The 27,806-nt window shown below is 38.8% G+C and overlaps 1 protein-coding gene across 34 annotated transcripts in view; it reads left to right on the top strand.

Moving 5' to 3' along the window:
- The window catches only part of kcnma1a (potassium large conductance calcium-activated channel, subfamily M, alpha member 1a), a 142,609-nt gene that overhangs the window by 75,664 nt on the left and 39,139 nt on the right, over window positions 1–27,806 (top strand). For 24 of the 34 annotated variants that reach the window (XM_044214232.1, XM_044214237.1, XM_044214233.1 and 21 more), the window contains 14 exons: window positions 945–1,038; window positions 1,724–1,835; window positions 9,271–9,346; window positions 10,029–10,104; window positions 11,580–11,750; window positions 13,264–13,355; window positions 18,919–19,029; window positions 19,164–19,269; window positions 19,722–19,804; window positions 19,902–19,971; window positions 22,868–23,023; window positions 23,428–23,537; window positions 23,720–23,788; window positions 25,269–25,280. In XM_044214232.1, the coding sequence (XP_044070167.1) occupies window positions 945–1,038; window positions 1,724–1,835; window positions 9,271–9,346; window positions 10,029–10,104; window positions 11,580–11,750; window positions 13,264–13,355; window positions 18,919–19,029; window positions 19,164–19,269; window positions 19,722–19,804; window positions 19,902–19,971; window positions 22,868–23,023; window positions 23,428–23,537; window positions 23,720–23,788; window positions 25,269–25,280 (1,338 nt within the window). Of the gene's footprint in view, window positions 1–944; window positions 1,039–1,723; window positions 1,836–9,270; window positions 9,347–10,028; window positions 10,105–11,579; window positions 11,751–13,263; window positions 13,356–13,444; window positions 13,537–18,918; window positions 19,030–19,163; window positions 19,270–19,721; window positions 19,805–19,901; window positions 19,972–22,867; window positions 23,024–23,427; window positions 23,538–23,719; window positions 23,789–25,268; window positions 25,281–27,806 lie in introns of those variants that run through there. The other 10 variants (XM_044214235.1, XM_044214266.1, XM_044214249.1 and 7 more) reach the window with 2 other exon arrangements.

Raw genomic sequence — 27,806 nt, forward strand, 5'->3', positions numbered from 1 at the left:
TCATCTGTCTTTTTTTAAGACACCCGACGAGCTACTACACTGCAAATGGAGAGAGCAATGCGGTCTCTTTCTGTGTGGAGTTTCTGTCATATGAGGGAAGATCTGTTGGAATATTTATGTTTGACAGACGCTGAATAATTTATGCATGCTGAATGTACTGTCACATCAAAGCAACTGTTCTTAACTACCAGTTTCAGTTTATTTTCTGCTGTTTCATCTTTATGTGGTTGACTCTACAGCAAGGTCTTTTATCTTGGTCTGTGACCCTCTAGGGCTCAGAGGAGGAATTGCGGGGTGTCAACGAAACTCAATGGCAAATCACTAAATTGGTATCAAACTGGTATTGTTTATACCAATTTAGTAAAAGTGTTTTTAATCCCACATTTTGATCAAATTAATTTTCATTCACAGACAGAGTTTTTCTTGTCAAGTTGGCGTCGTCTTTTGGTGGAATCGTATTGGGATGATGGGATCATATCTTGTTATTGTTTAACCAAATTCTGTTGGCTAAATTAATAACTCCAAATAAACTGTGATTAAAAACTAACTAAAGGAGATACTGAAGTTTTGTTGAGTTCTGTCTGATGTAATGCATAACAGTGGAATATAGTTCATCACATTCGGCATAAAGGTGACGTAATTTTGAATATATTAAGCATTTTGTGACATATTGGAATAATATTATTTTTAATTATGTGTATATTGATTTCACCTATATTACCTAGTCATTGGTATGCAAAACTCATATACAACTGTAAAAAAACAACAAACAAACAAACGTAAAAAACCTAGAAAATTACATTCCTACCATGGAAATATGGCGAGGTCCCCAGTATCTGCCTCCTCTGTTTTCATGATAGGAAAGATGGAAGATCCTTATCTACTGTATCAGTTCATGAGTGTTTAACCTTGTAATAATGTTTTTCTCTCTCTCTGTTCTCTAGTCCTATAGAATCCTGCCAGAACTTCTACAAAGACTTCACGTTACAGATCGATATGGCCTTCAATGTCTTCTTCCTTCTTTACTTTGGCCTGCGGGTAAGTTGGCGCATGTGCATGCATGCTCACACATGCACACAAGCATACACTCACTCATTCATGCATATACTGACATACATTTACAGACATGCAGTTAAACACACTGGCACAAACGATGTGCACACAGCCATGCAGGAAGGCATCGTTTTACATACATTAAAATCTTTAGCACCCTACAGAAAGTTCTTTCATGCTTCTTGTTTTCAACCTCATTAATGTACCACATCCCAGTATATTGAATTTTTTCCATTTTCCTTATATGATGAGGAATTTTACAGAATTTTATGGCAACATTTTTAGAGGACAACCAACAACGCTTACACACAAGCAGACCTAAGTCACCTACGAATGCTCACACAGCATGCCTTTAGATTAAAGTGACACTGTTGTAATAATGTTGCTAGCATGACTGTCATGCCAGAGCAGCATTCCAGTGGTGCAAATGCAAACCTGACATCCAGAATGAATGAATGAATGAATAAACTCATAAGCTGCTTACCCCACCAACCAGTCGCATGACTCAGCAAGTGGGGTGAAGCTTTTGTCATTCTATACACTGTGTCATTAATGCCAAAGGAAGACACAGCATGTAGTTTGAATGGTGGGCTATGGTGGAGTGGTGGTGTTTTGTATAACATTAAAATTCAGTTGTCATTTTGGATGCCATTCCTGTTTCTTTTGACAGTTTATAGCAGCCAATGATAAGCTGTGGTTCTGGCTGGAGGTCAACTCAGTGGTCGACTTCTTCACTGTTCCTCCTGTGTTTGTCTCTGTCTACTTAAACAGAAGCTGGCTTGGTAAGTCTGCATATCTCTTTTAGCTGTTTCTTTCTATCTCACTTTGACACTCTCATAAATCCATTCTCACTACATAGCCTTGACTTTTCTTGCTTTCTTTCACCATTTTTCATATTTTATTTCTCAACTCCTCTGTCCTACCACTCCTTCTTCTATCCATGTCTTCTATCTTCACGTCGGCCCTCCTTTTATCACTCTCTATCTCTCTCTCTGCCTCCCAGTCCCCCTTCTGTGTCTCCAAGGCCCTTTTGCTCTGGGCTGCAGTCAACTTTCCCTCATCATTGAAAGTGACAGGGCTGGGTTCCTCTGATGTTTCGGGAACACAGACACAGCAGAATGGATGGGCTAATGGGAGTGAGAGTGACGCAGGGCTGTGGTTCTGTGTATATGTTTGTGTAAGTGTGTGTGCTTGTGCTTCAGACTTATTGGTAATTGCCCTGTTGAGGCACCTGGAATACCTCACAACAGCCCATAACTGCCATCTAATGGGCTCATTCACTCTCACACAAAAAATGCACACACAGAAGCATGTGTTATCCTCATACACACACACTCTTGCATGAGCAGACTGGAAAACACCCTAACCTGCATTATGTAACGACCTACTTTTCTCAGTGCGTTCGGAGTATTGTGGCCTAAATTACACTGCAGTAAAAAGAGGCTTCTCTGAGGCTGTATTCTTTTTCAGGTGCACTGCTACACTACTTTTAAACCATATTCAATACTATACATTGTTCATACAATACTATTCATACTTCATTTCAGAAACTCAGCTGAATGCTAATCCAATGTTTACATGAGCATGACGTTGGACCACTGAGACTGTCAAGTCAGAATGCGAGGCTATTTTATTAACTACAGTAGAAGGAGTTAACAATGTACAGAAATACGCCTATGAAGCTAAATACTGACACTGATTTTCCCTTCAAAAAACATCTTCCATATTTAGATACATTTGAAGGAAAATCCTGTTTATTTATTTTTGTTGTCAATATTTGTCTTATTTTTGTAGTTTTGGCCAATCACTCATATCAGTAATAGGCCGTTTTCATGCAAGACATTTACACAGCAGGAAAAGCACAGGTGTAAATAATGACATTAATGGTGGCTGAATTCCATTTAGTGGCTTCTGTTTCAGGGTCCTGGTATTGTACATGCTGATTTGCTGTCACTTGAACTCAATGGAGCCATCGTTACGGTTATTAGTAACACCTGGGTTTTCCTGCTATGACAAGTCAAAATGTCTGCTGTGAAAAAGGCCTATAATAATAACTAGCAATAAAATAACTTAATTTCTGAGATCTGGGAACTGGGCAAGAACTGGGTAGTTATATGCGCACAGTTTACCTGTGCACTCAGAGATTCTTACCAACATTTTGGATATGCTTATTTTAATTTTACTTTGAAATTGGAGATTGGATTTTAGATTGAATATAGATTAGAACTGCTAGGGATTTTTCAAGCAAAAATGCCAAATATTCACTGGTTTTAGCTTCTCAAATGTAAAGATTTGCTGCTTTTCTTGTGTTTTGTATAATTGTAGGTTGAATATTTGTGGGTTTGGGGGTTGGTCGGACAAAAATTAGACTTTTGAACACTTTTTAATGATATAAACTAGTCACATACTGTCTATACTGAGATTCAGGGATGTGGAAGGGTCTGCCTTCTATCCCGCAGTGTACGTTCTTGTTTTTAAATGCCCACTGGGATCACTAAATCTGTGAAGTAATATATGTAAAACTATAAAAGTCTGATCTCTAAGGTGATGAAGGTTTTTTAAGCTGTGTAATGAATTAGATATGGCCAAGTCAAGGAATCTGGTTTCTGGTATTCATGATGTAAGGTGTCCTCATCTTATCCCAAGAAAACCGTTGGTGTTAGGGCCTTGATGAGGATGATGAAAGACGGTGAAATGGTGGTCTGGCTGCTGCCTGACATTCTGCAGTGAATAATTACCTGTGATAATTAAATATCCTGCATCTGGGGTTAATGTAGAAGGCAAAGATGCCTTTTATATACAATACAGCTGCAGTGTTGTGTATAAACAGCAGCTAAGAGTGTGAATGTATTGTTTTTAGAGATGCCCTAAATTCCAGAGATGTTAATATGCATTTCATTTTATTACTAATATTTTGAAAAGGGAAGAATCTTGAGGACTGTTTTTGCAAGGATGACATATCAGGTGGCATCTCCTTCAAACATTAGATCATGTTTATTTTTGCAGTGTTGGACATATATAACCACAGCACATTATAGTAACAGAACTCCCACTGGCATTACTTAAGTGTATGTTTACTGGTTGTGTGCTTGTGTTAAAGGCTACATAAAGTGTTGCAAAGCCTCAGTTATAAAATTAACAGTGAGTAGATCTGCAGTAGGATATGGTGTACCCTAACAGATTGGTGATAGCTTTCAGAATACTAATGGGGTGCTGAAAGTGTCTGTTAATATTCAGGCTCTGAGGAGTGAGGACAGGAATCATGATTAGCTGCATATAGCCTGTATAAATATGGAAATTAGGACATACAGTACCATGTTGCCATAGGAGAATAAACACAATCAGTCTCAGAAATTGACAAGATATAGTGCCTCATTCCTGCCTCATAACTGATAAATAAATGACATTTCTACTTCCCTAAAGACTATTATCCCCTATATACTGTATTCATGCACTTCCACTAGGAAACTTGACAGGGCCACAATGGTTTTACCTAATAATCAATAGACTAATCCATAATTGGTGCTACTTTCATTTAGTTGAGTGTATATACTGCCCTTTAACAGGCTTTGTATAAGGAAGCCAGTGTGGTTGTTAAGTAGGTGTATTGTGCTCCTCATTCCCAATGGATTAGTTCATCTTTTTTTTCCATTCACTTCTGGGGAATACATACCACAGCCAGTGGAATACATCATAATTACAGTACCTGTCGTTTCACTCTTTCAGCTGTGGTCTTGCATGAGAAAACTAGTGGAGATCCAGTAGAGGTGTACTCAGATTATAAAAAGATCACTAATAGGGGTTCTGCCCTGGGCTGTGCAGTAGTGTGTCCGCCTACAACTCTGCACCCAAGGAAGTATATGCGGTATGCATTTCCAGTTATGTTCTCTCTGCGTCTGCAAATTGGACATTGATTAAGAGGACGAGAACTTTGTGTGGCTAATGTTGGAGGGCACGCAGAGTTCTTCCTTGGAAAAACGAATTAATCTCCTTTAACTACTTGAACTGAACATTGCTCCCAAGAGAGTCCCTAGCAGTGTAGGATTAGCATATGGCTGTTTGAAAGATGTTAGTAGCTCTTGTGACTACTGAGCCCCAACTCAGCTTCATCATTAACCACAGGGAACTGCAATGTTGGTATGGATTATTCTCAGAATAGAAAGATTTTCATCAATATGTGGCATCATGAGTTCGTTATTAGATAATTTTACAATCTAAAGTGTTGTATTTGATTGATGTGTTTTGTTTTCTGATTTTATGGTAGCAACCTAAATGTTGTTGGTGTTAAACTGCACCGGCTTTGAGAATGTACAGTACTGTAGTAGCCTTCAGGCATAGCTGTGATTCTAACCTGCTACTGCCTCCTAGTGGTGCTTTAGTATACTGTTGGTTCATCCTTTGTGTTTTCCTGCTGAAAGAGGCTTACAGTACCTGACATGGGCATGAGTGCATCTGCCTTATATGGCCCTTCAGTCGCTGACAGGAAGCCTCCATGTACATTCAGGGGAGGGAAACAAATTTGTGGAAAGTTTAAGCCTCTTTGCTGTAACCGGGCTCCTCACGTGTCGCATGTTTGCATTATTGTACAGTCAATGATCTAAGTAACGGTCTCGCAAAAATGTGTTGTTGGTGTCAAATTTATACTTTAATATGCATGTGCTGTTGATCCAGCATGAGTGTCCTGTAAGAACCAGTGTTCTGTACACTAGCAGAGTGTGTGTGTGTGTGTGTGTGTGTGTTTGTGTGTGTGTGTGTGTAGTGCAGCGTAGCATTGTATAATCTAATCCTGGCTGGGTTGACTGTCAGTATTATCCCAGATGAACCATCCCGGACTGCTGATTGATAAAAGGTCCCAGTAGGCTGCTCTGCCAGAACACGTGACAGTGAGGCTGTGCTCTGGCTCGCAAAGCCTCAATGAAGTAAGAGTGGTCACAGACCAGGAAAAAACGTTTTTGAATGAGCATCTGGCCAGCTGACACTTGTGTGTGCGATGGCTGTGTGTGTGTGTGCAAGAGGCCTTGGCATGTGTGGGAAAGGGATTTTCTCATACATGAACACGTGTTCAAGGCAGCAGAATTTCATTGAGAGAACACACACAAACTTGTATTACTATACTTGTGAGGACATTGTATTGACTTACAGTACATTCATTTCTCTGTAGGCAAATAAATGCTTAATGTTGTGGGACCAGATTTTTTTCCCCAGTTGGGAGGTGAGACCTCAGATGTGATGGTGTGAACAGATATTTGTCCCACAAAGTGTTGAATACATGGCACACACACACAGAAGTACAGTATAAGACAAACACAGATGCTTCAGACTAATTGAGAAAAATGCAGTCCCAAGCGGCCTCCATCTCGGCATCACTGGGTGTTTTGGTAGAACGCCTAATATTGATGCTCTGAATGCCAAATTTGCAGAGTAGTTGTTTATGTTTCTTTTCAATCTAAACATATCCAACATTCATTGTTCATTTTTTCACTAATTTCTGCATATACTTCCAAAACAAAATTTCACACAAAATATCCATGCCAATTTAGCAAGCAGAAATATTCCATGAAAAGGAGCAGGAAGAAGAAAAATCTTACTGTATATTAATCAAAATGCCATTGACACAGATGGTCTGCCTATACTTTCGAAAACCTTTTGCTACAAAATATGAGCACACCAAATACGAACACACAGTCCTGCTAAGCATAAATATTTTTCATACTGTGCTATCATTTAATCTCTATACATTTTCCTGAATACCTGAACAACATTTCTTAGGCTATTCACCAGCGTATTCCACAATTTGACTTTACACACTGACATACACATCTGCTTCAATCTGGTACCATAATCAATTTGTTACATTCTGTTGTAGCCAGTGGTGAAAGAAATACTTCTCTCTGGAATTCAGCCACCATCTCTCACTTAAGTAAAAGTAACAATATCACAGTGTAAAAATACTACAAAAGTACCTCAAAATTGTATTTAAGTACACTACTTGAGTAAATGTATTTTGTGACTTTCCACCATTGATTTTAACTATACAACTCAATGGACTTACTCTACATGTAGTAGCCTAGTGGAGTCATTTTATAGAAAATGTGTAGGCAAACAGCTTTGACCTTAAGGACAGGATATGCTTTAAATGAACTACTGTAGTTTGTATGACGTGTTGTCCGAACATGTCTAATGACAAAAGTGTTTATTGTTCCAAATGGCCACACTCGGAGGCGGGGTAAAAAGCCTGTAAGACACAAGGAATCGTACAAATGGGGACAACGCTGCACACTTAATTATCTCTCCTCAAAGGCATTCATGGCATTGTACTTGGTTTTAAACATGAAAAGTGACAGAAGTAGTTGTAGTTGCCTACAAGAAGTTGCCTTTCCTTTTTACACCTATCAGCTGCTGCTCAATAATATTGTGCTACTAACCAGTTATTTGTACAATATGAGTGAATAGAAGGAACAAAAATGATACAAATATGATAACATCATCAACTACAAGGTATTACTGCTCTAAAATATTTAGAGGTCATGTTAAAATGTCCTTTTAATCCTTAGGTTTTCATTGAAGAATAGATCCCCAATCTGACACAAGCCTTTACATGTCAGACAAAATCTGATCTTACTGTAGTTGTAATAACCCCAGCCCCTGTTACCAGCAGCTCAATGTCGTAGAGTTGTTTGAAATTTCTCTGTGGAAACAGGACACTCATTTTATAAGTCAGGATTATTGTTATTGTTCTGCATTATTTTCATTTTACCTTCATCTCTGCTAATCCCTGGCAGGGTTCAGACATTTTCAGAAAATAGGTTCAACACAGCTGGTTGTTTATAGAGACAAAGCTTCACAAGGGTTAATAATAAAGCACTAAAAGGGGCATGAGAAAGGTAAATCTGTTTGGGTTCTGAGGATTAAAGGCACTGTAACAAAAATGAAAAAAACCCACCTATATTAGAGTTGACATTTTGCTCAGAGAGACACAGTCCCTGGAAAGACTGACATGATTAGACAAACAATACAATTCTAGCTGTCTATTTTAGCCATTCTGTCTGCAGCAGTGACCATCGATTTAACAGTATTTAAAAGTGTTTGCTTTACAAGGAACTTTTAACGTTGCTGGTGCGGTATCAAGGAAAGATTAGTCTTGCTTCCTTTTTCGCTTTCACTCGGAATTATCTTGTCATTTTCTGGAGGTGCTTTTGAAATACTAGGCCCTAAATTTTTTTGGATCACTGATTTTTAATTCCCATCTTGGCAAGAAAAAAAAGGAATTCCTTGGATGGGATTTAGTCTAAAACAATGATTCCTCCTAAGCTGCTCGTGTACCGGCGTACACACAGTGATGCTAATTTGGAGACCCTCCGAGAGACATGGAGGCGAAAGAAGTCCTGTGGCGAACTTTTTCAGAATGGGTACAGGGTGAGGCAGGGCCATCATGGACAGGAGGAAAAGGAAGGGCGGACAGGACTGTATCATTCTGTGTGGTCCTGTTTACGTATCCTCTCCAACTGGGGTAAGGGGGTTAGTGACATGCATTATCTGGAGGTGTGCACAGAATTTGTTGAGTCGCAAAGACCTTAATAATCCAGATCTTGAAATTGTTACTCGATTAGAGTTGGTTGGTCTTTGAAACATGTATGGTGATAAGCATATGGCTGCTGTCTTATATTTGCAGGTAGTAAACTGAATGTAGAGATTGTCTTAGCAGGAATTCATATCACTTTTTGTCACGCAGACTGACACATACACATTCCATTTGTGTTATGTAAAAAGACAATGAGGCAGGTGTCGCATTCTTCTATAATCCCTTAGCGAGCTGCTCTTGGATTCAGACTGAGGCTTGTAAGTAGGCCACATAATGTTCCTCCTAACTGGTCTGAATGCATAAATAATTCCAACACATCGTCTAGAATTAAGTGTCTAGTTTTTTCTATCATCTTCTTGTGTCTCACAGACAAAATTCTGCATCGTATGGTGCAGTGTTGTGCTTAGGTGCTGTAGAAAAACATTTGGACCAATACTATGTGACTGAATTGCTTCTACATGTTCTCTACATTCAGTTGTCTTTCTTCACAGCTGCCACTCTTATATTTCTCTGCTGCCACTGTAAAGATATTTTAGAAAACAATGAACTTATGGTTAAATGCGTTTATATGAATCTAATGTGAGATTGATGCTAATCTCTCTCTTTCTGCGTCTCTCTTTCTCTTTTTCTCACAGGTTTAAGATTCCTGAGAGCACTAAGATTGATACAGTTCTCGGAAATCTTACAGTTCTTGAATATCTTGAAAACAAGGTAAGAATAAAGCTTTCCTCCTTCGTTCACCAGAAACACATCCAACTACAATAGCATGTTCACTGATACAACCACCCCAGTAGTTACATCTAACAGTGAGGCTGGTTTGTACTCTGCCCAGAAACTGTGGGAACAGTTAGTTTTTAAGCTCTGCATATAATGTGGCATTATCAGAATACAGTATGTGGTAGTAATCGCTTCAATTTATTTAAAATGACATGTCTTAAGCATGTTTTATGAGGTATCATAACTGTGTGTTTAAGTTAATAATGATGTGTTTTATGGTGTGAATTACATTGTCACCTTGTATGTAAACATAACACTATATTTACACTAGTGTACCATAACTGTACAGGGAGTACAGAGTATGATAGCAAAGGTTTATCAAATGCCCCTCCTTTAGCATCACCACATACCTCCTTAGAAGTTGAATTTAAGCTTTTAGTCCCATTCTGCACATCTTCTGGCTTTTATGTTACTTTTCATAATTTTTATAGTACCTTTTCCCTAATTTTCTTTATTGATATGCCCACAATGTGTTTAAGTCCATGTCAACTATCCTGGCTCATCAGGAGTCATGTCAGGCTAAGCCCTACTGTTTCATGAGCTCACGATTTTCAGTTTTTGTGTCATTGTGGTCTAATGTCTTTGAGAGTTTTACGGTTCTTCGTCTTCTACCCAGCAATTCCATCAAGCTGGTGAACCTGTGTTCCATCTTCATAAGCACATGGCTCACAGCTGCTGGGTTCATACATTTGGTAAGTGGACAGATGCAAGAGCCAGTGGGATCTAGTGATTAATAAGCCAGTATGGGAGGTAACCGACTAACTAACTGGTCCAATACAACTGTGACATGCAGCGCTTTTCAAAATCTAATTCTAATTTATTAATCTAAAGTCTAATTTATTATCATCTAAGGAATAGCTGACTAAAGAATGACTTGCAAGAAAGGATATTGTAATGACATTTTTCACACTCTCCCAGTGATCCAACTTTTTCTCTCCCATTACAGATTCCAGTAACTTAACTCATGTTATCCACCAATACCTAGTACTGATCCGATACCAGTGCTCTATTTTTCCCAAATTGAAAATCTGTATACCTCACTGTGTGGAACTCATTGGCTCAATCATTGGCTGTGTACGAAATCACTCCCTCATTTACTACTCCCTATATAATAGACACTTCATAGTTTACTCAATACTGAGCAGTAAATTCAGATTTCAGACAATTACTAATCATCATCATTTTGCGTCATCACTGACAGCTGTAGAGTCACTCGACAGTAATTTCTGCACCTGTAAAATGCAGAGCATTGGATTGTGTGATTGTTAGCATTAAGTAGTGTACATGCCATGGACACTACTTTTTTGTTCCATTGTGGAAATGTTGAGAGCACTATATAGTATAGTGGATGCATTTACACACTCAGACACTCAAATAAAATGGCACACTGAATGGGAATATAGTGCACTACAAAGTAAATAGGGAGTGATTTCTGACACAGTAATTTTTATGTAAAGTAACATGAGGCCAGAGATTGCTGTGGCACTAAAAATTAGTAAACGGTTTGCAATGACACAAAATTATATAATGACATTGATGAAGGAAATGTATTTAATGTGGATCAATCTTGTTATTTTCAGAAAGATCAATTCAGACTTTTTAATTTATGGTTTGAAAGGCCCCATATAACTTGTAACTGTGAAACATCCTGTGAATTTAAATGAAAGATTTATTCTAGAGGAAAGAAACATACTTGTCTATTGTCTTTGCACTCTAAGACACATAACAAGCAACTGCGATTTCCCCCTTCATGTCTGGCCAGAGACCTTTATTGTATGCCCCCCCTCTCCTCCTCGTTTTCTGTTATTATCTACTGTCAAACTGTCCAATTAAGACAGAAATGCCATAAAATAATTAGTAAAAAAAAAGATTATTGTGTGTAGAGTGTCTAAGTATATATAGTATAATACATTGTGTATTTGTAGCTCTGCTCAACAACCCAGTGCAGCATCAAGCTGTTTTACCACTAGATGGTAGCCTAAGCTCAATATAGAAAGAAATACTACTGTATATGACGCAACAAAGACGAATGCATGAGCACTTGTAGCTGGATTTAATCAAACTTGATTAAATGGTTTCTCTATGCAAAACAAATGTCTATGTTTACAAATTGGTGGATAGAGTCATGTCTAATTGTCCTTCCCTCCCTCTCCCATCTCTGTTTTAGGTGGAAAACTCAGGGGATCCTTGGGAAAACTTCCAGAATTCCCAGTCACTTTCCTATTGGGAATGCGTCTACTTGCTGATGGTGACGATGTCTACAGTGGGCTACGGGGATGTCTATGCAAAAACCACCTTGGGGCGCCTGTTTATGGTCTTCTTCATCCTTGGTGGTTTGGTAAAATCAGGCTTTTCTTTCTCCCTTACTCCCCTTGTTCCCTCCTAAATCCTGCCTGCCCCCATCATTAGACTGTATAAAATTGTTAACAATGATAGATGAAATGATAAATTGATGAAAAAGGAATCTAAATACTTTGATTATTATGTATATTTTATGATACTTTAGCACAGTGTTGTTCATAGTGTTGTTTTTAAAATGTAGTGAAGTTGTATCCTTCTGTTTAGCCTACTGTATCTTGTCTACTGTAGTTACCGTACTATGTGCTCCTTGGTCCCGTCCCCTTATGTGTCCTTCCCCTATTTGTTTGATTAGAGTATAAGCTTTTGTCTGATAATGTTGTTACTGTTCTCTAAAAAACAGTTGCGGTTTCAGGACACCCCTCCTCCCGTGTCTCTTCCCACAATTCCAACAAACACAGGGGCAGGGAGATGAGGCTTAGGCCAGCCTGACTGTTACCATAGCAACAGCAACCTCCCACTCCCTCCCTCTCACCTTCCTCTGATCTAGCGTCCTGTTGGGCTGCCACTAGTACAGCAACTTACACACCAGGGTGCATGGGTGCACACACCTGTGAGCACTCATACACACACACCCTCCTTCATCTTCTCTTACAAAAAATGGAGGATCTGGCCAAATCACAGTTACTGTATTCTGTATTTGGACCGCTATCAGTATGCACTGATGACCTGCAGCTGTGTGGATGTGTACCGTGTTGTGGCCATGGTGACAGGCTGTGTGTTTTTCTCAGTGCTGAGAGCTCTGGAAGTCTTTAGTCTAGTACCTCAGCCTGCTTCATATCAGCAGCAGTGGCTAAATAATGACTTCAGGCTGGAGATATTTTAAAGCCAGGGATCATATTAAACTCACGTCATTTCACATTATCCCTGGTAAATGCACTTTAGGTACACTTTCCAAGCAGGATTTAAGTATGTATTTACAAGGGCAAGGGCACCTCTTTGTGTCTTACTGTAGATGTAAGCCTAGATGAGTAGTGTCAGTGACTACCCCATTATTAGTTGGTAAAGGTAAACACAACCCTGTGCTAGGACAACCGGCTGTGAAACTTTGCAAAATGCATCCAGCTCATTTTCCAGCCCAACAAATGAGTCTTAATGTGTTTTGCAGCTTTGGACCATCAGGTTGGCCTATTCAAATCAACCTGCCAGATCATCTGTGTTTGTTGGACAAAACATGGCACATAGGTTTTTATTCCCCTTCAGGTTTTAAAATTATCCAGAGAGGTTTTGGGTGCTATCACAGACTATTCATCAGCTGTGACAAAATTCTTGCCCACTCACCAAACCTGTTCCTAAACCTTTACCTTTAAAAACTGGGGCTATTTTTTTCTCAACAACAAAAACACAATTTCTTTTTTCTCTCTCATTTTTGTGAAGTTTAGCAAGTTCTCCGCTCAGAAATCTGGATTAATGCACCAGTTTCCCCACCACCCACTCTGCAGCGTAGTAATCTCTTTTTTAGTCTCTTCTTCTGTCTTCTATCTTCTCCTTAGGCCATGTTTGCCAGCTACGTCCCTGAAATCATAGAGTTAATAGGAAACCGCAAGAAATATGGTGGTTCCTATAGTGCGGTTAATGGGAGAAAGTAAGTATTCCAGATGGTTCTGCTGTTTTTCTGTGTGCGGTAGAACCCTCTCTGCATGCCTTTTTCTTTTTTCTGTTCCATGCATGTAGGCCATGTTTGCTCGCTACGTGCCAGAAATTGCTGCTCTCATCCTTAATCGGAAGAAATACGGAGGGAGTTATAACTCGACACGAGGCAGAAAGTAAGTTGAAATCCAGACAAGGTGTGGTTGTGTGACTCAAGTGCACCCCCCTGAAGTTTATAGTTACTGGGGGTTAGTTAACTTGAATTTTTTAGAACAGTAAAGTTACTCTATAATGTCAAGTCACACTGCGTGACTGGAGACCTTGGCCATTAGGACACACATGTCCATGCCCCTTTACTCTCTTTTACTCTGTCTGTCCTTGTCTGTCCTTGTCTTCTTCTTCTTTCTCTGTCTACCTTTTTCTATATCTGCCTCTATCTGTCCTTCACTCTTTCCTGAAGTCATTTGTGTGCCGTTCATTTTCTTTCTTTGTCTTCCTTGAAACATCCTGTGTTGCGCTTTAATTTAAATTGGAAAATAGAGCTTTCATGACTACTACACTCAAGACTTGCAGTATACTAACCTGTGGTACTTCTATGCAATATATGTGTGCACTATGTGTTGTCCCATTTCTTATTCTATTCAGAACCAGTCCCTCATTAATACAGTCTTACCTATAGGGATGAATTAGTGCATAATCCATCAAAATGAAAGAAAATAGTCATGAAACCCCTACTATCCGCTTCTAAGGGATTTTTCCACAAGAAAATAGAAAGATTTAAACCTCTGCAAGTGCATTATTATTGGTGGTCTTTTTAAGCATCATCAATCTCAATGACCATTGCAGGATATAATTTCTTTTCTTGTTTCATTTTGCTTGAGTTTGTTTTGCATGTTTTATGGAATAAATTTTCTTTAACTGCATCATTTCTGGCATGTTCTCTATGACCTGCAGTCTTGTGGCTTTTTCATGGATTGCGAACTCCATGAAAAAGCCATCTTCCTGTTGTCTGTCACCGCTAGCCCATCGCATAATCAATGCTTGACATAACTCTGGCCCTGATCTTCAGTCAGCTCCCACACCCTGAATGCTGGATGCCTCACTCCCATTGGAGGCTCTCAATTGCTTTTGGCTTGCTTTCCTGCTTGGTTCTTGGTGCTCGCCTGGTTCTTGTGTTTGTGTGGTGGTGGAGTTTGTCTCCAGAGGCTCTTGTTATTTATGTATATGTGTAATTGGCCTCTCACAGCAGAGGTTCCAGTGCACTGTGAAGTATGTGTGACACTGTGGTCATTTTACTGTTTGTACAAGATTACCACAGTCCTTATTGTGCAGTACTGTTTTCTTCCCCTCGTGGCTCAAACCTTACTGATATTTAGCACACAGATTTACTTTAATCCAAATGTGGTGTGTCCAGAACAGGGAGGGTAGACTTCATCTTTTTCTTTCTTCTCTTTTCTTCTAATGTTCTTCTCTGTCAATATCTACTACTACTTCTACTTCTCTTTCTCACTCTGTTTCTCTTTTCCAGTCTAACTCCCATCGGTTTCAGTCACTTTGTTCAGCAGGGCAGATTCTAGAGAGTCAGCAGTAGAACGAGGCATTAGAAAAAAGCCTTTGTTCGATAATGTTTGCCTGTCATTGAGATAAGATTGATGAAATGTTATGTTTGGCCAGCAACCTCAGCCCAGACTCACAGATGGGTGTTGAGAGAAGCCCTTGTCAAAACCGAGGACAGTTTCTCCCACACACTTTATTTTCTCCTTCCACACCCCCTTCCATTTCTCTTTCTGGTTAGACCTACAGTGCAAACACATGGTAACAATCAGAAGATACCCACCAAATATGCAGGCTTAGAGTGGCACCAGGCTCTTTGCACAATCATTTAGATATGTATGTGTTTGGTGTTTACATGTATAGGATCTGACACAAAGACAAAACCGGTTTGTCATGTGGGTTTAGGATTGCCATTGGGGTTCAGTCATTTAGCAGCTGTCAGCACAAAAAAAAATCTATCATGGAAATGAGATTAGGAGATTACAAGTATCCGACTGATTACAGAGCTCACAAACAATGAGGTCATGATACATTGTGAACTATTTTAAATGTAACCCTTATTTGATCTCGCCTGGGCGCTGTCATTTGAAACAGGCCTTGAAGGTTATTTGGAAGTGAGAGGGACTCACATTGGATCCATACTGAATTTCTGTTTCGTGATGCTAGTGTTGCTTATAGTACTCTGTGCAGTGTAGCATACACCCGTGAGCGCAGTGACAGCACTCAGCCTGTGTATGCTGATATAATAATGACAAGTGTTGCATTCTGTTGGCGCCCACTGCACTTGGGGCTCTGTGGTTTCCATTATAGCTCTATGGTTTCCATTAGCCCCAACTTCAACAGAGGGGTTGGCACGGAAACTGGGTTCAACCCTGGCTGAACTCTGACATACACCTTTGAAAGTCTTCTGTAAAGGATAGCAACTTGAGGCGTGCAGGCCCAGAGACTCCTACGCTATCAGGCATGAAAACACACACACTTACATAATATAATGGTAAAACAAAGAATCTGCATAGTATTGCACTATAAAGACAAAGTGCACTAAATATAGCTGCACACTTAATTTTGTTAAGCTTGTAATGACTACACATAGCCTTATTGATTATACACATTGATTACAGGACATACAATTTCAATTTAGTATTGTTCCCTAAAAATTCCCTGAAAGGTAATAAAAAAAATAAAATGGGAACTAAGTTTAATAAAGTGTAACATTTTGACAATGATACTTGCAGTGAGTTGCATCCTAAGGATTAGAGCAGTACCAAATGAGTGACCTCTCTTGCTGATGTTTGAGCTCTGTTTGTTCATTTTGTATTAAGTGCATCCCCAATGATGTTTCCTGACTGCATGTTTTGTGTGCATGCTCTGTAATACCCCTTTGCATTTAATGTGATTGTGTGCCACACTTTTTTTGTTTCTGAGTTGATGTGTATGGTTTTCTTATAAAAAAGGTGCTCTATGTTTTGTTTTTGTTTGATTTTTTTGGTCATGTTTATAGTTTAAGCTGTACTGTACAATCAGGTTAACCAGGGAGGGAATTTATTTTGTTCATGAAGCAATTATAAATGGTTAAATTATCTACGATATCCTTTTCTTATATCCTATTTAACTGTCTCTCAATGTTCAACTTGATGCCACAATTGGCACACAGAAAGGAGGAAAACGCATACCAGAGGCATGCCAACTTTAATGATGTCTATCATGTGAAACATAATATCTCAACAATATTTCCATCTTAAATTCAGAGACTCAAATTAGTGGCTTATTCAGGGGTTTAAAACATGAGGAAGAAAGTTTTGCTTTGCTGATAAATCACCTACTCAGCGTGAAAGACAGCACCACATGCGCTTCTGTGAGCTTATAAGTGTGTGTACACATTTGTGTTTTCCTGTGTACATGCATTTACATGTGTCTGAGATTCATAACCTAATGTTGAATCCATACAAACCAAATAATACGCTGTATAAATCAGTATATTCCCTCTACCCTTAGAGAAGGGCATCTGGATACTGGGAATAGGAAAACATGACTGATCTTTTTCGTCTCTTGAAATGAGAGACATCTTGTGCCAAATACTGCCGGCGGCCCACAGACATCTCAGCTCATCAGCTTGTAAGACCACACAGCCCTTTGCTTAACTCTGGCCAACCATGCAATCACGGCTGCTCATTAGATTCTCTTAAAGGACAGAGGCAACATCTGCGAAGACCATTATGTCCTGCAACATCCACAAACTGCCATATGTCTGTCACATTACTTTGCCAAGTCCACTTCAGTTTAGCCCTACCCATTCCATCTGGTACAGGATAGGAGAACACCGTCATCTGGACTGTGGTTCTCATCAAACATCAATAAATATCTATGTTTCCTTTAAACCTGCCAAATTGTGTCAGATTTCAGTAATTTTCTATACAATTTTAGAAGTCAAGGTTAATGAATTAGCCAGAGCTTCCTTGTGTATAAGAGCATTATAATAGATTGAAGGAAGCAAATCTAGTTTGATGATAAGAACTTGATTAGTGAACAAATATGACCACAGTGTTTTCTTTTATTTTAGGAAAGAGTAACCTAATACTCATAGTGTTAAATGCAAAGCAGTCCAGTACCCAGGCACTCCAAACTAAAGTGGTTCATTTGTCTCCTGGCACGTCCTGCTAAGTAGTGGATAAGGCCATTGTCATTACACAGAATGCCTTACAGGTCTCTATAGGGTAATTAGGGTTTCTGCCGATTGTCCACACTAATCCATGTCAATATAAGGGCTGGATTCTACTGAGCATGTTTGGATTTCTCATTTAGGGGTTTGGCAATAAGACTTGGTGCCATTTAACTTTAACTCCAGAAGGGTAGCTCAACTTACCACAGTGCAAATGAAGCATATATGGTGTCTTAAATAAACTAGATTAGTGTATTAAATTGCCTATCATGGCCATATTATAGTTAAATACTGATATTTTACGGCATTATTAGCATTACTTTCCAACTGTTTTTAATCACAACTTCTACTACTTTATTAAAGGACTTAACTTAGTTCTACAATTACATTAAAGGAGTAAGATAACCTCAAACCTTCACATGAATTTTAAAGAAAATATATTGAGCAAAAAGAATATTTTCATGAACAGTGACAGATACATGATGCATAATATCTCTCAGTTCTGGGACACTAAAACTTAATATTTACAGAAGCGCCACATTTAAATTGTTGAGACAGTTACGATTTTAATACTAATAATATTAGATAAAGACTTAAATAGTGAACATCCAAACTGCGCAAATGACTCTCATTTTATAGTTGGTATAACTATGAAGGTGACCCTTGAACTTGACACTCTGGCCTACAGTGCAGTCAGAGGACAAACAGGGACACAGCCTCAACTCAAAAATCGTTCCAATCTAACCTCGTAGTTCCTTACTGCTGTAATCAGTCCTGTGCACCATCTGACAAATCCCTCTGCTGTAATGCACCTCATGTTTTGCCAAGGGACCCGTCAAATACTCTGAGGTCCTGTTTAGAATTTGTGTCAACCACAGGCCTCCAAATCACTTTGAAAGTTTTTAGTAATGTTCTGTATAAAAGCACAAGCATATTGATGTACATGTCTTTGTCAACATCCATTCAGCTCACAAAGGGGTGGTTTGGCTGAAGGGACAATTTTTATATTGAGAACGGATGACAATCCAACCACTGTGGGCTGTGTGATTATATCTTAGATTTTCTAAAGTGGTTCAGAGTTGAGTGTTTGATTGCACTTGTCGTGCAGAATTTAACCACTTTCATTACATGGGGGAAAGTATTCACTTTTATGGCAAAAAAGATATAATTCAGTTACTTGTTTGCTTTGAAAAGACATTTCTTGACATGTATATCGATTTTTTTTCAGTCTATATTTGAGTTAGATGTTAGAGTGCTTTGGTTTGACTGATTATCTTTGGGAGACATGCCAGTGTCTGCAGTGATTTATGTTGCCCACTCAAGATGATTTCTTCCTCCCTTCCAGGCATATTGTGGTCTGTGGTCATATTACCCTCGAAAGTGTCTCCAACTTCCTCAAAGACTTCCTACACAAGGACAGGGATGATGTCAATGTAGAAATTGTTTTTCTCCATAAGTAAGTTAATTTTTTATTCCCAACCACGTGTAGGTTAGCAGATGACAATGTCTGAAACAATGCACAGCCAGCCTGTATATATATGAGGTACCTATACATGCACTAACCCTTCTCCCCTTTTCTCTGTGTGCTAGTATTTCCCCTAATCTTGAGCTGGAAGCCTTGTTCAAACGTCACTTTACCCAAGTAGAGTTCTACCAGGGATCTGTTCTCAACCCTCACGATCTGGCCAGAGTGAAGGTACAGTTGGTGACAGGACTCTTGGAGAGATGAAATCACATAAAATTATACTCAACAGTTGTTGAATTTAAGTGTAGATTAAATTTGACAGATTAAGAGCAAAAATCCATTCAGTAAATCAGTAATTTTGAGGTTGTACATTAAAAATAAAACAAATTAGTGGGTACAGGGAACAGAGGAAAACAATGACAATATAGGGATATCCATTTCAATTTTTTTTTTTACATTTCTTAAACAAGATGGATAGAGACAGAAGAGTGAAAAGAAAAAGTAAAAAAAGGCTGTGGCACTTTGATCATATGACTAATTGTATTGGTACTGGCCAGAGTTAAACCCACTAATTTGTTTAATTTTATGTGAGAAAGTTTGTTAGAAGCACTCTGTGCATGTTAATAAATACTGACATGTACAATAATGTTAACATATCTGTTTCTTTGGTCCTTTACACATAGATCGAGTCAGCAGATGCCTGCTTAATCCTAGCCAACAAATATTGTGCAGATCCAGATGCTGAAGATGCCTCGAACATCATGAGGTATTGTATCCTCTGGACTTTGAAATCAGTGGAAACTGATTAGATAAGGTTTTACATTTTCATTGTTCAATGTGTCTGCCTCCTTTTCATCTTCTAGGGTTATTTCGATCAAGAACTACCATCCTAAGATCAGAATAATCACACAGATGTTACAATATCACAACAAGGTAAGATGTTTTGGTGCCATGTGATATATAAGATTGCTTCACTTAATCTTGACTGCTCTCAATCCTCCCTCACAGGGCAGAAAGTGTATGACAGGGGTTAACCTGCAACCCTGACTTCATTCAGTCAATCAGTCAAGTTTATTTGTCAAGGTACAATCACATTGAAATGGAATTCCACCAGTTCCTTCAATTTGTGCATTAAAGGAGTTTAAATAGAATAGGAATAGTAATAAATATATGTGTATGATTGGGGGATGAAGCAGTCCTAGGCAGTGACCTCATTTAAAATCCTAGTTGCCTGAGGGTAGAAGCTCTTCCTGAGCTAAGGATACACCAGGCCAGGTGTATCCTTAATGATTCTCCTAGCCTTATTCTTGCAGCACTTGGTGTAGATATCCTTTAGGCAGGATAGAGCACTGCCTCTGCCGTAGTTCCTTCCCTTCTTCTTCTTCTCTGCTTCTTCCACTATCCACTATCAGCTCTTTAGTCTTGCTCATGTTCAGGTGTAGGTTGTTGTCCTGACACCAGCGGGTCAGTTTCTCTATTTACTTCAGGTAGGCCTTTTCATTGTTATCTGTGATCACACCCACTACAGCTGTGTCGTCAGCAAACTTGATGATGGTGTTGGAGTCGAAAGTGGCTACACAATTGTGTGTGTACAGGGCGTACAGCAGAACACAGCCCTGGGGTGCTCCGGTGTTAAGGATGAGGGTGGATAAGGTGTATCCACCCACCTTCACCACCTGGGATCTGCCCGTCAGGATGTCAAGGATCCACATGCACAGTGAGGTGTTTAATTCCAGGTCCTTGAGCTTTGTTACAAGCCTGGAGCGAACTAGTGGTTACTATAGTGTTAAACGCTGAACTGTAGTCAATGAACAGCAATCTCACATAGCTTCCTTTCTTGTCCAGGTGAGATAGGGTGGTGTGGAGGATGTGTGCTTTTCTTACACTGTAGACTATTGCTTTATAATTGTCCATGTTTCCAGACTGCAGCCCTAAATTGTAGGCTGCAGTACGTGTATTTATGGCATCCCGGATGGTTCTGGTAATTCATGGTTTCTGGTTGTAGAATTATTTAACTGTAGTTTTGGGTACAGTTGCTTCTGTTGTTTTACAAATTAAATCCACCACAGACTCAGTGAATCCATTGATGTGATCTGTGATGTCGAAGTTGGTGCTCCAGACTGCATCATGTAGTGCAGACTGTAGGGCGGTCTCTGATTGGCCATTTCCTTACCTCTCGTGTCACTGGGGGCAAGTGTCGTAGTTTGTTTACATACTTTTGCCTCCAGCAAAATGGCTGCATAGCTGCTCTTCCTGAACACGGGTAGCAATTCCGCTCTACAACCGATGTGTGTGTCTCACTGTTTCATATAACATGAATGGACCTTTTCATTGCTACATTGACTACTGTCATGAAAGTTAAATAAGTTACTGTGTGGCTTAGCATTGAAGTTAACAGGCATTTAAAGACATATTGTTATATTATCATTTATTTTCTCAGGAAACTATTACTTACATATGGTAGCTTTGTGCATTTTTGAAAATGACAATGTAGCCGTTTTGTTTGTTACACTCCTTGACAGTTCCACTGGACTATCATTTGTTTCTGTAAATACCTAACGTGTCTGAGAGTTGGCTAACTGTAAAAATTAAGAGCAATAGTAGTAGTAAATGCTAAATTAATGATTTATTATCAAATGACTGACTTCTAAGCAAACTGAAAATTGCTTTATAAAAATTAAAGGAAAAGTTCGGAATTTTGAGAAATAAGCTTATTCTAAAAACAACAATTTGCCATTTTACGAAGGATTATGTCCTAGTCTATTTCATGGCTGGGACCAGTAACTTCCTCAAGTCTTTGCTGGTTGCCTGGCAACTGCCCAGAGTTTGTCCTGACACATGCATTTATATTGCCTGGCAACCTATATACATCTCAAGACAGAGCCAGGCTAGCTGTTACCAGCGGCGTGTCCAGACTTTTTTGACTGGGGTGGCCCAAGTGGGACATTGACTTATGCAGGGGTGGCATGAAATATGTGCGTTGCACGTACGCGTGCACACACACACACACACACACACACACACACACACACAAACACAAACAAACAAACACACGTCAGAATAGCATTAATTTACCATTTCTCATATCTACTTTAATTACTAATATTACAGTATCTTACATTCCTGTTTAAAATTTATAAAATAAATAGACATACCAATCACAGCACAACAGAGTGGCACCATTCAAATGTAGGCTTAGGGGCTTCCATACTTTATTCTTAAGTCCTCAAGAAGAAATTGTACCTCCAAAAGTAAGCAACATACAAAAGAAAACAATGCACATTCAAAAATATAGTCACAGTATAAAGTACCAACAAAATTAAAATAAATAAGCCTGTGTGGACAAAATATTGCATTAACAAAATTGTGCAAAACTTCAAATCTACAATACAAATTTCTTACAGAAAATGTGCTACAGTGAAATGCCACAAAAGCTACAAGCTGCCTTTTGCAACACAGCCCAAGATACATTTGTTAATTATAACTATTCTGTTATAAACTTTATGAAGTTTTAAAATATTTTAGAAATGAAAGTCCAAACTAAGGTCCTGCCTCTGACCAGGCAGATTGCCAATCATAGTTTAGGGTAATGGGTGATCTGGACTTGCCCCTGGCTATTACCCCATGTTTCCAGTCTTTATGCTAAGCTAAGCTAACCGGCTGCTGGCTGTAGCTCTAAATTTAACATGCAGACATGGGTATCAATCTTCTTATCCAAGAAAGCAAATAAGCATATTTCCCAAAATGTCAAAGTATTCCTTTAAGAAATATGAATCATTTGATCAGTTTTCTGTGTCTTGTGACCTCTTCTGCCTGTCGTGTGATGAAGGCCCATCTGCTGAACATTCCAAGCTGGAACTGGAAGGAGGGTGACGATGCTATCTGCTTGGCGGAGCTGAAGGCAGGCTTCATAGCCCAGAGCTGTCTGGCCCAGGGCCTGTCCACCATGCTAGCCAACCTCTTCTCCATGAGATCCTTCATTGAGGTAACACAGAGGACAAGATTAACTTGCCTTGTCTCAGTCACTTCTTCTGAACAGACTGAAGTAATATCGATGAATGAATTCTCACATTGCATTTTTGTAAATTAGATGATTTATTCAGGGATTGAAGGTGTTTTCAGTCGTCCTGGCACATCATATTTTACTGTGACATTTCATATGAAATCTCTCCAGTGTTTCTGTGACTCAAAATTGAAGAGGTGCTTGTCTCTATCAAAGAACTGTTCTCATGCAATAAAGATGATGGATCAGCTTATAATGACCAGGCTGATGTTGTGCGGCGGAACGTCTGGAGACCACATTGGGCCACTATTGGAAGGAAAACAGTGTTGCTTTTTTCTTCCTTTTTTATCCTCACATGTGACATTTCCGTGCTTGTTTTTTGTCAGATTGAGGAAGACACATGGCAGAAGTATTACCTAGAAGGAGTGGCTAATGAGATGTACACAGAGTACTTGTCCAGTGCCTTTGTGGGCCTCTCCTTCCCCACTGTCTGTGAGTAAGTATCACTCTTTCCTCACTCAGCAAGCCCACCGTCAGTGGTAGGTAGCTACCAATTCTGAAGTGAAGGGAAAAAAAAGGGACTTTGGGGATGTAGGGATGTGAAATTCAAAGGTGTTTGAACACATCAGTCATTTGCTTAGATACTGCTCTCCTCTAATGAGTGCACATGTTTTACAGGCTGTGTTATGTGAAGCTGAAGCTGTTGCTTATTGCCATCGAATACAAGTCTGAGCAGAGAGAGAGCAGGTTTGTATATTGGATCTTTCTTCTAGTAACATCAGGTACAAATGTGGTAAAAGTGAACTACTGTGTGACTGGCTTCAAGTGGATCTTCTAATAAAATGTCTTATATTTTTACCCAAATCCTCTTTGCAGCTTTAATAATTTTGATATTCATTTTACATTTGATGACATTAAACACACTGGACCTTTAAGTTGATGAATGACATTTGAATGATAGAATGCCAATGTGAGTTACCTTTTCAAGTTTATGCTTACTAGGTTGAATTTGTTTCTAAAACGGTAAATGCACATTACCTTACTTAATGACAAAGCATCAGTGCACACAATAACACAACTAGAAAGCACTCAGAGAACACATACCTCTGCCAAGGCTGCACAATCATATTGTTTTTTTGTTTTAATAATGTTTAAGAAAATGTTTACAATGTTTATCCATCATTTTAGTGTGCCAGAACCTTTCATTAAAGTGCAGTAGTACATGAGAGATTAGCAGAAATTTGGCCTCATGGCCTAACGTTCCACAAAATCTTTTGAACTTTTTGAGATATCCTGCTATTTGGCAAACAAATAAATGGGACTGAAATACTGACTGTATGTCCTTGTGGAGGTAACTACATAGCCACAAGTCTGATACTGTGAAATTTAAAACATCTGGCCCTTTTTTGTCTTATTTCGATTTTATTAGGCTGTCAATTCAGAAATACTTTCACACCTTAACAACCGATTTGCTGCACATTTGAATTTTATGTCATGTGTTTCCTTAACTTGATTCTACTGTGTCCGTGTTCAGTCTGTATGATAACCACTACCTCTACATCAGTGTCAGTCTTATCACCAATAACAACATGAAGTACTATTTTTCAGTAATCTCAATTGCCAAATCCCACCCACCCTTCCCCATTCACCTGTGTCAAATGTTTTTGTGTACTGGCAAGGTTGCATGGCAAATGATGGTCATTTTGACATTACAAGCTAAAACTATTTTGACATGATGAAACTGTGTACATATTTGATCCTACTCTAGAATTTATCCCGTTAATTTTTGTCTGTGGTCTTAATTATTTCAAGATAGTTAAGTTATTGAACATACCTTTTTGAGCATACTTTATTAGTTTTTTATAATGATTTTGATGACGCCACACAAAGGCATAATTTTCCTTATACCTACAGCTCTTTTCTAGAAAATGTACTGCCACAATTTTCAGTGCCATTTGATTTAATCATGCCCTTGTCAAAAGATAACCACCATTGAAATTAAACAGAATTTTTTTAGTAAGCAGTCATTTTTAGGTGCAAGGACCTTACCATTGGACAAGCATGGAATAACTGAATTATGTGTCTATACAGAGTTGCGCCACGTGCCGCCATATAAGGTGTACCTACTAAGCTGGCAGAGATATTCTTAGTAATTCATTAGTAATTCTCCTCTTCTTTTATGTTCATGATAACTGTTTGATTTGAGATGTTTTCTTGTTGTTTGCAGAAGCCGAAAGCGGTATGCCCTCTACCTTATCTTACTTCCCAAGTTCCACCCAATCTCCACCACTTTAAAGCTTCTGACTTTGGGAGTTTCCCCAAGGATATTTTTCCAAACACTATCTCACAGGCCTCTTTTTCTAACTCTTTTTTTATGGTGTCCCTTGTGCTTAATGCACTAACTTCTTTGCAGGCAGAGAGAGGATAGATAAATTGGACATGTTTGTAGAAGTGCTGTTTCTTTGTCTTTGCTGTTGTTGGTGTACCAAGGCCAAATGCTCACCCTCTCCATATCTACCTCTTATTTGATCTTTTCAGTTTTGTCCTTTACCAGTCCTTTGCTTAGTTTATTTCTCTCACTTTCAGTTTTTTTCAGTGTTGCTTAGTTGTTACCCTACTGTATGTGAGCTTTGCCAAGCTGATTATTCCACTCATTGTGTTTTTAAATCATTGCCAGAACAGTATTTAATGATTCTTTGACTCAGAATCAGTGAGGAGTTTGTATACACATATCTTAGACCTCAGATGTGGTGTCGATAAGCACTGATAATATGTTGTTCCACATTTTGGATTTAATCTTGGAATAAGTTGACTGATTATCTGCCATTGCTGTAGGCAGTGGCTGATATAATAGCATGTCTTTTTCTTCATGGTTTTATTACACCAGCAGCAACTCACCAATCTTTGTTTTCTCTTTATCATTTCACACACTAGGAAAGGCATGGGGCTGTTGAATTTGGATAGCATTAAGTTTATCCAAACTGAAATTTAATAACCATAGGCTACATTGTTCACAAGTGCCCCTCATTTCACTTTAGCATTCCATCACCCTCTCATCTCCTCAGTGTAAATGTATATCCATCTCTGCATGTATGTGCGTCTGCATACGTGTGTGATTACCTTGAGAGGGAGAGTTTGTGTGTGCGCGTGCGTGTGCATTTTTGTCTCAGCCACTATGTACAATCATGCTCGTGCGTCACTTGAGTAGATGTTCTTAAGTGAGGTCACTTCCTGTCAGTTTGGTGTTTGAGAAACAATCCAACTGCACAGAAGTTACTGCAACCGTCTGCATCTACGTACCTGTCCCTATATCTGTACTGCAGTGGCTATGCCTTTCAGCTTGATTATTGTCCTTTTCATGCTGTTTAGTAACTGCATGCTATGACACTATCACATAAGGTGTTTGATGCTTGCCTTGTTGCTCACAATATGAGGTTCTGATGCTTTTTTAAGCTTCTATTCACCAGTTTGCACCCGACTGAAGAAAAATGTCTTGGATAGATACACCTGTAAAATCTCAGATTTGGGCAGCAATGTTTGTGAAACTGTCTTGATTTGATCTGTTTCTTTCATTTATTTTCATTAAAGAGCATGCCAAGGTGTAATGCCTGTTTATTTCTCTGGGGGCCATTCAATCTGAGTGAATGTTAGATGATATTTTACTTCTTGCAAAGGAAAATGTGGAAAGAACAATCTGATCTGCATGACTGGTGCAATTTGATCACAGCCCGATATGTATATGGATTCAATTGCTCCCTTAATATTTTTCTTTATTTTCTCCAATGTAGCCTTTTCCAGAGCCCAGAGGAAAGATGTAGTGAGATAGATGTTTTCTTGGATATACTACTTCACTTCTGCCCTGAGTCTAGATATAGATAACAAACTCTTTTAAAAATAGTTCCTAAAAGTAGTTGGTAACAGTAGTTTTTTTAGCCATATAATAAGTTTTATTGTCACAAATTGAGGACAGTTTTAGTTTAAAATAGAGTAAATGAGAAAAGAAGAATCAAATATTCATCATCTTTCATCTGGGCTTGTATTTTGAAGGAGTGTGACCCTTAAAGGTTTGTGGGTTCAGTGTTTTGATTTCTTAGTTCACACTCACATCATTGATGATTGTTGCCCACAGGTAACCATTAATGACCAGGGTGTGTGTGCGTGTGTGTGAGCGTACAGTATGTGTGTGTGGTGTCTACTCTTTGTCTCAGTCTAATTAATGGGGAATGATACAGCCAGTTGCTTAAAGTGCTTAGGGTATTACATCAAGTCCCTCTCATAATAAAAAATAGTTTGTCTAATATATATGCTGAGATATTTATTTTTAGTGCAGCTGTTGTTCAGCATGCTGTACATTTTTTTTATAGTTGTATCTTCAAATATAAATATAAGGAATAAAATATTAAGTCAATATTGACCTTGCTGGACATGCATTGTAATTATTTTCATACTATAATTCAACAGAGCAGAGTCACTACTGATTTTTAGGGAACTTAATCCACTGTTGGACTGGACTCCACCAGTTTTATTTTCCTTATTCCTATTTATTTTTCCTAGAATCAGCCTAGTATCAACAAGAAAAAGAGCTGTTCATTCCCTTGCACCCCACTGTCAAATACTAACCACAATAATGACACTTACTGTACATTCTCTGTACTACAGCCATGTCCCTGTGGCCATCATAACATTTGTTTTGACTAGATGACTGTATCTGAGTGCTGAGACTAAAACCACTCCATGGCCATAATTTTAATTCTTTCTGCCCCTT

The sequence above is a fragment of the Siniperca chuatsi genome, linkage group LG11, assembly GCF_020085105.1.
Source record: "Siniperca chuatsi isolate FFG_IHB_CAS linkage group LG11, ASM2008510v1, whole genome shotgun sequence".
Lineage (NCBI taxonomy): Eukaryota > Metazoa > Chordata > Actinopteri > Centrarchiformes > Sinipercidae > Siniperca > Siniperca chuatsi.